This window comes from Lethenteron reissneri, chromosome 33 (assembly GCF_015708825.2).
Source record: "Lethenteron reissneri isolate LAM-NWPU_2019-01 chromosome 33, ASM1570882v1, whole genome shotgun sequence".
NCBI lineage: Eukaryota > Metazoa > Chordata > Hyperoartia > Petromyzontiformes > Petromyzontidae > Lethenteron > Lethenteron reissneri.
This window is the reverse complement of record NC_083811.1, coordinates 7,275,343-7,288,349: the sequence shown is the minus strand read 5'-3', so window position 1 is coordinate 7,288,349 and position 13,007 is coordinate 7,275,343. Positions and strand designations below refer to the sequence as shown.

Here is a 13,007-nt window from a genome sequence, read left to right as displayed (position 1 = left end):
CCCGCGCTCACAGTCGGGCATATTTGCGGAATACACCACGCCGCCGTTGACCCTGGCCATTGACTGAGCAACCCAACGTTCCTACCAGCTCCCTCCGCAGGAATGTTTTAATTAGCAGGGTGTTTTGAATTCGCCCTATCTGAATAAAACGCCGGTTAAAAAAGAAACGGGTTGTCACACATTAAAAAAAATTCTAGCAACAAACATAAAGGCAGTACCTTTCTAACTGCGAAATTAAGATCATCACACTGAAATTGCAATCGAGAAGTCACCAGTTCTACCCTACCTCCCAACACGGGAGTTGAACCACTGGGGAGTTTTTTAAAACCCTTCCCTGCCTCTGTCCATACAACAGCAGTGTCCTGCGATTGGGAACACACCGCATATGTCGTCGATGGGAGGTCACGCGTGGCTGGGTTAAAGTGTGGGCACTGCCATCTCTTCCAATACGTTTTTGTCAGCGTGGAAGGTCGAATCTAGTCCAGATGTCCCCTGGAACTCTCGAGGGGGACATCTTCCGCTAGCAGTGCCGCGAGAAAGCCATTGGAGGGCCGCGCCTTTATCCTTCCACTGAGAAACGAGGACACATGTCCGTAGGCCACCGTGCGGTTTGTAGGTTCATGGGTTCCATACGGTGCATTCGTTTTTTAAAAGAAATATTCCACTGGAAACGGTTACCGGTTTCTGACTTTCGGAGCCGGTAATCGATTCTTAAAAGCAGTTACCGCTTTACCAGCTGTCGTTCGACAACCCGAGTTTTAAGGAATTGAGATGTTATCCCTTGACTGCCCCCCCTCCCCCCCACACACAAACGCAGGAATCATCGTGAACGAAATTCGATGTGTGGGTGGAAGGAACTCCGCGTGTGTGATCTGTGGGGCTTCAGATAAGGCGAGAGAGCAGCGTGCTTGGGGTTTGGGAAAACCGCAGGGAAATTGCCCAAGGTGTCTTTTGAAATGGAACCGACACGACACACAGTCTCCGACCAAAATAAAATATGTCCTTGGCGACGCTTCGAACGACGGCCCTTATTCATAGCACATACATCATCTATGTGCTATCAAGAAGGGCCATTGCCCGAAACGTCCATTGACACGCATGTGTTGATTTGTCGTTGTTGCTGCTGCTTGTGCGCCACTGCCAATGCAGCAGCATCGCCGAGTAATTTGTTGTAATTTGTTGAGCGTGAGAGTTGACGCATGTTCAGGAAGGCAAATCGACCAAATCGACTTAAAGCCTACATTATTTTCACGTGCAGATCAGAGAACGCAAGGCCTGCGTGGTTAAGTGTTTATCACGTAAAATGCTTCGGCAACATGGCATGCCGTGTTACTTAAGTGTAAAAATGTTCGTTATGTTTGAAGAAAATTTTGATAACGTCGTGGGTGATGCAGCGGTAGGGGCCATCCATTGGGTATGTCGCAAACATGTCACAACTTAACTCCCCCCCCCGAATCCTATAGAACGGCCGATATTTAATCCACGCAGAAACGATCAAGGATTAATAATATTGACGTGTTTAAGCAAACAGATAGTCCACCGCCGGACTATCTAACTCATTTGAAGGCCAATGTAGACAAATTATTATCAAGGCTTTACACCCCCCCCCGCCCCGTTTCCAATGTGTACGTACATTGTCAGTAGACCCCCAAAAGGCAAGCGAACTCATTTGGGTTACCCCCCCTCCATGCGAACGTACTCAATGGATGGTCCCGTACGCATTGAACCGGTCCTGCCACTTCGTCCATGAGTCATCCATTTAGTCGATTGCCAAAGGGCTGAAAATAATAATAATTAACGATTATATAACGAAATGTGACGCCATCTCATGAGACTTTCATAAAGAGTTTTCGAATTAAGCTCTATCCTGTGGACCCTTTGGATAAAGTGTTTTTTTCTTCTTTTACAGGAGCATTTCTGGATATACAATCTACCCTGATAAGAAGTGTAGAAATAACACGCCGTCCTCTTGTCATGTCTAATGCACGCAGTACAACATATAGCTTTACATTGAACTACGACCCATATCGACGAAGGGGAGGGAGCCGGCATCCCCTGAAGTCTGACCCGTTGGCGAGACGCTGAGTGTCAAAATGCTGCATGCTTAGGTGCATCCCCAAAGGCAGTGTGGCCCAGGGATGTGTCAAAAACACTTGTACAATTTATGATATGGAGACACAGATGGGAAGGAGGCGCCATGACTACTTGTTTACTTCTAGATTTGAAGCTTTCGTGACTGCAAGAATTCATACTCTTAGGTTTTTTCCCGTAAAGTCACGTAGGTAAAAAAATAAAATAAAAAATTACTATTACTTTTAGTAATTTTACATTAAATTTTCTAAAAAATGCAATAAAAATTTACTATTACCTTTAGTAATTTTTAATGAAATTTTATAAAAAAAATAACTTTTATTCTTTGGTTTTTTCGGTAAAGTCACGTATAAAAATAAAATAATATACGTGACTTTACCGAAAAAACCAAAGAATAATTCCTGCAGTCACGAAAGCTCCAAAATTAAGAAATAACTTTTACTTTTAGTAATTTTTAATTATTTTTTTTTATCTACGTGACTTTACCGAAAAAAACCTGAGTACTTGTTTACTGTCCGCTAGAAGTTGATTAACAGTTCACGCTTCAGGGTTTCGACTTCACGTGAAGGAGAACATGCCCAGGCACGCCGAATGATAAAACGATTTTATGTTTGAAATTTTTCAAGTTGTTGGAATTAAGTAGCCTACGAGTAAGCATCTTTCCCGCAATTATGAACGCGAATTTTTTTTGTATCTTAGCAAGTTTTACCAAACAGGACCTGAGCAATACCTGTTCATGAACGACAAGATGAACCGAAGAGAAAAGAAACCTCAATGAACTCTCACCCACTTTTACAAGACAGCATTTTTCTGTGTATAGCAACAGCGGAGCAAGCCAATCGTATATCAAAGCGTTGTTTTTCTCAGGCGAACGGCGGTGGCAATGGGATTGCCGGTAGCACAGGACTGGAGGGGGTACTCCAACTGAATACCGATTGTTTTTTTAGTATTTGTATTCAACAGAATGTGGTAGGAAGAATGACAAGGACATTTTGTATCACTGTAAGCTGGGGTGTTGCGTAACCACCAGTTCGTGGTGCGGGGGCAGGGAGAGCGCAGAGGACACAGCAGCTGTGACAACAAAACTCACCGGAGCACGTGGTGTGGTGATCGAGACTAAGCCGAAGGGAAGAGACGCCAAGGCAAACAGAAGTATGAGAGGTAGAACAGAGATAAGAGGGAAAACACACTCGCAAGTTTGTTGAAAAAATACTATCTTTGGTCCTTTACCCAAGTACAGGAACTCTATGTTTTTCCAAACAGTAAAAAGTGCCGATTGGTACACCACTGGTTGTATGGATGTTTATACTGGTAGGAACGAAGTGGACCAGACAGCAATAGATTATATCGTCCGTCCGTTTGTCCGTCCGTCCGTGTAGCAACATCGCCCCCTACTGCAAACACTTGGCATGACCCTACAAAAACCTTTAGACTCAGTGACGCTATCCTGGCTAAACAAGTGTAACATTTCCTTATAATTCCCTCAGATAGCTTTTAATTAAAATATTTAAACTGAGGCTTTCCTGGCTAAACACGTGTAACATTCCCTTATAATTCCCTGAGATAGCTTTTAATTAAAACTTTGAAATTAAATAAAAAACTCACAGCGCCCTAAAGCCTACAGCTAGGCCTAAAGCCTAGAACTAGGCCTGAAACTCTCCCTTCGTATCGTACCCCCGCGTGTGTGAAAGGGAGTTGATGTTTACATTCCCTGATTTTTTAAAATAGAAACATTTAAATTTCAAGCTTTTACATTAATAATTAAAACATTTAAATTAAATAACTCACAACGACCTAAAGCCTACAGCTAGGCCTAAAGCCTAGAAATAGGCCTCAAAGTCTCCCTTCGTATCATCCGATTAGGTGTAGCAACATCGCCCCCTACTGCAAACACTTGGCAGGACCCTACAATAACCTACAGTGGGGCTTTCCTGACTAAACAAGTGTAATAATACATTGTTTATATTGTTTGGTTATTCGTTCCTACCAGCCCACCCCGCAGGGTCCTGTTCCTGCCATTTATACGAAATGGGCTTTGGCCGATTTTGTACAATTTAAATCAGCCGTGTGTTTACATTTGGTCAGCTTTACACAAGGCTGCCATGACCGTTTGGGTAATCACGGAGCTGTTGCCTCCCTCTCACGGGCGAGGAAATAGGCAGCGAAGTGCCAAGCGGCTGGCTAAAAGCCACTCCACTCACATTGTTGATGTTGCCACCACGGTTATCAATGTCACGAACGCAGAGAGCGAACGCCAACAACCCTTTACGTGAACCCTGAATGGCTAAGAAGCTGGTATGACAATCACACACGTGTTCAAATGAACTGAAGATGCCGATCATTCATGTGTGGATAAACTGTTCTGCCGACTCGGTAACTGAAAATCACATGTTATTTTGACTTGCATGAATAATGCAGGGAAAGTTGATGTTTTACAATAATCTTCCATCATATTATTGTTTGAATAGAATTATACACCACGATGAAGGTTTATTTCACACTTTTATTTTGATGTTATTCGGGGTGGCAGACATGCGCGTGGTATCTAGTCAAACAGCCCAAAACCCATGTCATCTTCAGATTCATCGGACTCCTCTTTCTTTTCTTCCTTCTTCACTTCAGCAGCTGCGCAAGACATGGGAAACAGATCCATTAGACACATTTACTAGAACGCAAAAATAAACGGGAAAATAGAGGCTTTGAGCACAATCCCCTTTGGTCAAAATCGTAAGTTAGCAACCCCACCTGGGCATTACCAAAACTACAATTACTCAGGGATGGGATAAACATTCAACCGAAGTTTTGTTTTACTTTATGCTGCATCTGTACTGGCGAATACTAACCATGTCTAGTTTCAGTTGCCCAGCCTAATTATAGTTCTCCCTGACATAATTATGGCTTGCGCGAACACAAAAGCCTGAAAATTACATGTATGAAGGTCAGACATTTAAAGAATTTTACTTGAGTGAACAATGCAAGTCTGTGGTGATAGACATCTATGGAGAACAACTAAGTACTGAGATGAAAATGTATCAATAAAAAACTAGACCAAAGACCAGGAAGGATTCCACAAGGAACCCCACATTTTTTGGAATGCATAATGCAATTGTTCCAGCACCTTGCCACCATCCACAAACCACGTCTTCACCATACAAAGCAATTCCAACATGTAACATCGATGTTCCACAACATTCTGGCGACTGCCGCGTCAGGTTAGGGAGAGTCGAAGGGAAAAACAGCAATAGCAGCCCCAATGTGTAAAGTTGTGTATTTGTGGTGTTGCCGACGGGAGGGAGGTTGGAAGTGGCGACTGACCAGCGGCTGGAGCCCCAGCGGTGACTGGAGCGGCTGAGCCACCGGGCACACCGGCAGACACAGCCACACCGCCCGGCACGGACGAGATCTTGGTGAACCCTGCACAGATACAACCATGCATCAGCACTGAGAAAGTACTTTAAAAATCTTCTTCTTGTTTCTTTCGGTAAAGTCACGTAGAAGGGAAGTAATAAAATAATAAAAATAAAACATAATAAAACAATTCTCACGACGTTTCGGCTACAACGCAAGCAGCCGTCTTCAGGTGAAGAATGAGACACTACCAAACTAGGAGCTTATATATAAGCTGCATTGGGGGTTGAAGAGCGCCTTAACAAAAAGAATGTGCATGTGAAGAGGGATTTAGCATATTCATGGAAAATGCGTACTTTAAAAATGTTGGCCTCCTCTTAAAGAAACTTAAAGCTGCCCTACACGAATAACAATGCTCCACGGCTCACTGCCTACACCTGCAGTATTTCATTGTGAATTGATAATGTGCATATGTATGTAGTGATAATAGAAAATTGGTTTATGTTAAATTTAAAACCTTTGTGTACAGAGGTTTGATACAAAACGTGAAAGCACTTCACATACAATGCTGATGATGGTCATATGGATGTTTACTATCCACAGTTTACGATATGAGGTCTGAGAGCAGACAATGTCAACGAGGCTGTGTATGAAGTGCAGTGAAATCTACACCTTTTCACCAGCTACTGCTGAGTAAGGCTAGGGTGCCTGCTCCCTTCAGTGGGCATTTTTGGTAGTAGGCACGCATTGAAAGCACATTCAAATACATGTTATAACAATGAAATGTCTTCTAGGTTCTTTCGGTAAAGTCACGTAGAATGGAAATAATAAATTAATAAAAATAAAACATTAAATAATGTTTTATTTTTATTATTTCCATTCTATTATATTTTTATTATTTTATTATTTCCATTCTACGTGACTTTACCGAAAGTACCAAGAAGATGAATCCCTGCAGTCACGAAAGCTTTAAATCGAAACAATGAAATGCTTTACTTTTTTAAAAAATAATTAACCTTTACATAGAGCACATTGCACTTTTGTCAATGCACTGCCGGATGAGGGCCTCACCATGTCATGTAGGTCGTGGGGGTTAATTGACCATGCAGCATCATACAAATGACGTGGGTTCGTGTAGACTACGTTAGTCTAAATAAAATATGCAAAATAAATCCAAGATAAGGTTTCTGTACGAAGCTTCAAATGATGTCAACACATGCAAGGCCATAACCGCGTCTGCAAGATACAATACGGATCACCTCTGCGACATCCCAATGACTCATATTGACTGCACTTACCAGCAGAGATCACTTCCTCTACATTCTTTCCCTTCAGCTCGTTGATGACCTGCAATCCCAAACGTGAAACAGAACCCCTTATTAGTCAATGACGCAAGTGCTTCGGATCACCAAAATAAACTTGGCAGTGTCATATCGCATGGCCTCGAAAAGCCGCAATGACAGTAGAGCTTCATTTAAATTGCCTGCACCTTTACAGGTGGTGGGCACTGGCACAACCACACAATTCCACTCAGAGACTTTCTTCCTATCGAACAAAAACTATTACTAACGTTTGAACTTTAATTAGTTAATAACATATATTACCAAACCTCCCTTTTGGGTCTTCGCATATAAAAAAAATATGTATTTTTTAGTGCACCGGTTGTCCAGACCAATATTTTCCAGCAAAATTTGCTCATAGCAAGCAAATTCTGCACCGGTTTTGACCTTCTGAGTCTCATCAGCAATCACGCTTGTTAAACAAACGTTTCTGGGTTGGCAGATGTTTGAACCATACGCACAGTAAAAAAATAATCGTAAATAACCAGGAGTGCTTTACAAATCGACGATAACAAGAACATATTTTGATTTAAAGCTTTCGTGACTGCAGGGATTAATCTTCTTGGTTCTTTCGGTAAAGTCACGTAGAAGGGAAATAATAAAATAATAAAAATATAAAACAACAAAATTCTCACGAACATATTTGGCTATAAAAGTGATGTCAATTATAAACAATGCTACTGCTATCTTCTTGGTTCTTTCGGTAAAGTCACGCAGAAGGGAGATAATAAAATAATAAAAACAAAACATAATAAAATAATACAATTCTCACGACGTTTCGGCCACAACGCAAGCAGCCGTCCCTCAGGTGAAGAACAGGGTCTGTCGGATAGACAGCGTCTGAATGAACTACGTTGACTTTACCGAAAGAACCAAGAAGATGAATCCCTGCAGTCACGAAAGCTTCAAATCGAAATGCTACTGCTAGTTAGAGGGCAAAATCAGCCCAAGTGGCTCCCACCTTGCTGAGCTTGGAGTCGTCGGCCTCGATGCCGACACTGCCGAGGATCTTTTTGATGTCATTGGCAGTGGGTTGCTCATTGCCACCCAGTGTGGCGAGCAGGTAAGCGGCCACGTAACGCATTCTGCGTCAAACCAGCAACAAAGGGGGGGGGAGGGGTTGTGAGAAACAACACCAGCGGCTGTTTGTCAACATCACACCACCGTGCGCTATTCACAGCTGTATGGCAGCGAAATACGCTTTTAGTTGAGCGTACGGCATCGACAAAATCAATAAATTACTACAGACTCAAGTCCTCATGCCCCACCACGGTCCGGTTTTTCCAATGTTCACCAATCTTCTCCGTGCTAATGCCAATAAAGTTACTCTGTGCTGCATGCACCTGATGACTGATTCCAATTCGGAAGGACCTGGTGTTCGCACGAGTGTCTCGCGTGATGTCGATTCATATTAGCACCTGCCACGTCATCTGGGATGTTTGTCAGTGTTACATGTAGGCTTTCACGACCAATATTATTCATAATAATGGTTTTTGGGGTAGATCGCGTTATTTATAAATGTGTCGCAACCCTCCACCACCCGATTGATTACTAATCTATATAATTACACCTGATTGGGTTAAATGACGTCACCCTGCTGCTCTATTTAAGACCGGGAGCAGGTGGAGGGCTTCACTATTCTCGCAAATGGCCCGATGATGCTGGATGTAATTGCCAGCGAAACGTCGTACTCCAAAATTGTAAATGATGTTCACTCTTCAACACACCGGTGGGCGTAAGTCATGAACGATTTGTCTTTTGTCAACGTGACACATTTTTTACTGATTGGCCGTGTCGGGTGGTGGAGGGTTGCGACACATTTATAAATAACGCGATCTAACCCAAAAACCTTTATCATGGAATGTGTTTACCAACCAATAAGTTGTATGTAGCGTTAAACGAAAGACCTTTTTTTTAAACAGAGATCGATACATGTGGAAAGGTGGACCGTGGTAAGGTAATCAGGATTGGAGTTCGGTAATCACTGCAATACAAGACCGCCACGCAAACTCTGTTAGCAAAGCTTTCATACAGGCAGCAGAATGTGATTCAAGAAAGCGCACTTGCGCCATGAATCTGGCCACCCAAGTTCGACTGTAGGCCATGGATAACATCAGTGGCGAGCACAAATGATATCAAGTCAAGAAAGACCGCAGCTTTGGACGGTACAAAAAAAAGCAATCTATCCTTGAATTCTAACAATGTCCTTCCGACAATTATAATGCATAGGCATCGATACAATGTGCAATGCTCAACATGAAACACAAGGTGGGGTAACTAAGGAAAATGAGGCGCATCTAATTACTGTACAGCCCCCCTTTAATATACAACACCGTTGGGTCCACCATCCTCACCATTGCCATCGTACACATCAGTTATGTTTTGTCAACTGATTTTTTTAAGTGTCACTAAAGAGACACGTGCCAACAACGCGTATTGTCAACATTTTCTGATATCTGTTAGTTCCCAAGTCACCACCCCACCGGGAGAAGCGGCACTATTATTAGCACCGTGAAGGGTGACACTGTTTCACACATGTCCAGCTTTCTCGAACCCCGTGCATGTTTACAGCACCCCACAACAGTGCATTTCTAATTTATTGGCAACCAAGTGGATTCGTTTTACATATTTGCACATTCAAAAAAATCCGGGGAACATTTTGTACCCAATTTAATTTTAGTTTTCCGAGCACCACGCCTGCTTTTCTACGAAATTGTTGTTGACTCAGTTGCTAATGATTTTTCCATTTTAAATAGAACAGTAACATCTTTGGAATGCTTAATCCTCAACGTTCCGATTGCGTATCACCAACTCCCTTTCAACTGTGTGTGGCCAATATTCCTAGAGGGCAGGTCACACAAAGTGCGTTTGGAATCTGTTTTACTTCACAGAGTTTGTGTTCGCGTGTGATATCCGTTTGAGTTCAACTTTTAAACACACGGTCATGCTTTAAATTATCGGTTACATACACATTCTTTAACAAAAATAAACCTCTTTTGTAACAAAAACTGTTATAATGCAATACGGAGAACATTTTAAAAAGATTACACGAATATATCCCCAAGTCAAACCCCAAGTCCCTCCATCTGCTTTCATTTAGCCAGTGAATGAATGACAATCACACTCTTCACAACTTGCAGCTTTTAAAGGGAAAATATACAAAGGTTTACGATCAAGAATAAAAACAAATATTATCTAGGATATTTTAATTGTATTTTAAAGTTATGGCTATTAAGTATAAGATTGATCGATTAACATTTCTGGGATTGAATGGGATTTTCTTACAACAGCTCTCCAATGTGTTTTAAGAGTTGTACGAGTTGGTAACTTCGGCACGGAAGCTTTCAGTACTTGGGACCGAAACGTCGGACATCATGCGTCGCACGCGGTTACGACCCGATTTAAACAGGACAACCACAAACACATACAAAGTAGGTCCATTTATTATTTTAGCCAATTGTACATTTCTTTACAATTTTAGACAACGGTTAAGTGTTCGTTAATACAATGAGCATGACCCTAAATGTGAACAAAAACTCAACGACAATCGTCAACTCTGCCTTGAATGAAACCCACAAGACAGCCGGCGACGCATCGGGCAACGACCCTTCCACAGCACACGGGTTGTGGCCATCATTCACAGCACACGCGTTGTGCTGTGGAGGGGGGGGGTGGGCATTGCTAGAAACGTCTCCGAATACACCCGTGTCGACCACTACTCCGAAGAAGGGTTTATATAATACACGAGTGTGGAATTCCCTTCCGAAAGGCCCATTCAGGGAATCCAGAGTCCGCTAAATAAACTATTTAAAACTCTCGTCTTAAAAAAAAAAAACACTGACGTATTTTTTTATTTTTACACTGGCTTCCGCCGTAACTTACGCTATTTAAGTAAAACTAGCGGGCTATAATTACCATTTACAGCAACGTAATTGCTGCGAGGTGACCACGAGCGAAGCCGATCAAAGACACGCGGTGCGGCCTAGGCGGGCAGGCCTCGGGCGCGCTCCCGTCAACCAACATCCCCCCTTCTCTCCACACCAGCAACTCCGACCATCCGGCTTAATTCCCTCTCCCCACAAACAGGTTGACAGCCGTCGTCTGGGTGGCTGTCCCTGGGTGCACAACGACTCACTTTAAGTCCTAGAGGACGCGAAACGTCGTGCGCGCTTTGAGGGTCGCTGATGCCGCTCGCTTTGCCGGTCACAGGAAGAGGCGCGGCGACCCCCCCAGGCCCTTCACCCCCCCCCCACCCCCGGCGCCGCTCGCCATTGGTGGGAAAGCCGAGCACGTGGCTGTGCCACGCGCCAATCAGACGCGCCGACAGGGGGAGGGGCAGCTTGCCACGAGGTGACCCCCGAGTTGGCAAGCTGCCACTAGGGCAGGGGTCGGCAACCAAAATAACAAGAAGAGCTATTTCTTTCCAATTCGGTACAAAATTCAGTATTTCAAGAGCCGCAATGCATCTGAGTACATACTGTACATACGTACATATCGTCAAGAAGCAGCCCGTAAAGAGCCGCATGCGGCTCCGGAGCCATAGGTTGCCGACCCCTGCACTAGGGGGTCAAATATACAATTGGCAAAACTTGTATTTAAGAACTTGTATCTTGGAATTTTTGCCTCCACTTGATACAGAAAAGCTAGCTGTGACGGTCCCACCTGATGACGGAGACTTGTGTTGCCTCCGAAACGTCGTGATTTATTATTTTATTTCTATTATTACTTTTATTAATTTTAATTAAATTTTTTACCTACGTGACTTTACCGAAAAAACCTAAGCGTATGGGTCCCCTTAGTGGCAGCTTGCCACTCGGGGCGGGGGGGGGGGCATCGTGGAAAGTTATTTGAACCTTTTTTAAAATTGACCAGTTAAGGCCCACCAAGCTATGCAGTTCTTAATTGGAAGCAACCTGGCCACGCATGATAGCACAACGAAGTGACTCATCATGTGGAAATGTATAGTAGCCAAATACTCGAAACGGATGTTTCTAAATGTTGGAGGGAAAAACCAGAGGGCCCAGAGAAAAACCCCACGCGACCACGCGGAGAGAGAGACGCAAACTCCAAATATACAGGAGGCGTCAGGGTCGGGATTGAACCCACGAGCTCCTCCTCCACACAGGACGATGGTGTTACATCTCACCACCGTGGCACTCGAGTGGGACCCCCCCCTAAGTGGAAAGAGGCCACTTTGGGGGTTCCCTCAGCTGAAAACTCCAATCAGAATCAGAAAATCCATTTAAACGGGAGGAATCCAATTAGCTATGAAGCATTTCTTTTTACAGATGTCCAGTATTTTTCACACATCTCCAGGAGAATATTGATGGCACGTTACGTTTTGGGCACATAATATAAATTAAATACATTATTATGATGGTGATGACGCTTGCGGATATCGTTATCCTCCTTCACATTAAAGGTGCCCAATATTATGTGCTATTGCGTACGGCAATGTTTAAGAGCTAAATTCCTATATCGAGTTCTGATAGCTCCAAGACGGATTCAGGAGAAAGCTCGTGTAGTCTTGCTATTCCTGCTTCCATTGAAGGAGCGCGGATTACATTGGTTTACAATGATTCATCGTTTGGGCTGCATGGCCAATCGCTCAATGGCTTGTCTCTAATTTTCGATTTAAAGCTTTCGTGACTGCAGGGATTCATTTTCTTGGTTCTTTCGGTAAAGTCACGTAGAAGGGAAATAATAAAAGTAAAACATAATCAAATACAATTCTCACGACGTTTCGCCCACAACGCAAGCAGCCGTCCTCAGGTGAAGAACAGGTCTGTCGAAAAGACAACGTCTGAATGTTCTTCACCTAAGGACGGCTGCTTGCGTTGTGGCCGAAACGTCGTGAGAATTGTATTTTATTGTTTTATTTTATTATTTCCCTTCTACGTGACTTTACCGAAAGAACCAAGAAGGCTTGTCTCTAATTTTCCATTTATGAACGAGATGTGCACCCACCACGAGACTATTGGAAGCAGCATATTAATAAAGAAAACGTAAATACAAATTATTTCTGCTGTATGACACTGTTCAACCTTAAAAGGTAACTTAGACGAGTGTGTTGTACAAAACGTGGTGTAATATTTGTCTTAACAAAATCTGGGTTATATCCATTGTCGGAGTTTGGGGGGTGGTGGGCGTAGCTCCTTCCCCGTGCCCAAACTGGAACCTTTATTTAATTATCTTCAGTAGTTTACAATTAAGATAAACAATACATCT

The 13,007-nt window shown here is 43.2% G+C and overlaps 1 protein-coding gene across 1 annotated transcript; it reads right to left on the bottom strand.

The window, feature by feature from the left end:
• Nucleotides 1–4,580: 4,580 nt before the first annotated feature.
• RPLP2 (ribosomal protein lateral stalk subunit P2) lies at nt 4,581–11,026 on the bottom strand. The gene is made up of 5 exons (XM_061564494.1): nt 10,915–11,026; nt 7,741–7,864; nt 6,738–6,786; nt 5,407–5,505; nt 4,581–4,716 (listed from the first exon to the last, which is right to left on the bottom strand). Exons 2-5 carry the CDS (start codon nt 7,861–7,863, stop codon nt 4,637–4,639), a joined length of 351 nt encoding a protein of 116 aa, XP_061420478.1. The 5' UTR covers nt 7,864; nt 10,915–11,026; the 3' UTR covers nt 4,581–4,636.
• Nucleotides 11,027–13,007: the final 1,981 nt, after the last annotated feature.

Coding starts and splice junctions, on each gene's coding strand:
- RPLP2 (XM_061564494.1), bottom strand. CDS start 7,863: ATGCGTTACGTGGCCGCTTACCTGCTCGCCACACTGGGTGGCAATGAG. Junction 5,506..6,737: donor AGAGGAAGTGATCTCTGCTG/GTAAGTGCAGTC, acceptor GTATCTGTGCAG/GGTTCACCAAGATCTCGTCC. Junction 4,717..5,406: donor CGCTGGGGCTCCAGCCGCTG/GTCAGTCGCCAC, acceptor TGTCTTGCGCAG/CTGCTGAAGTGAAGAAGGAA.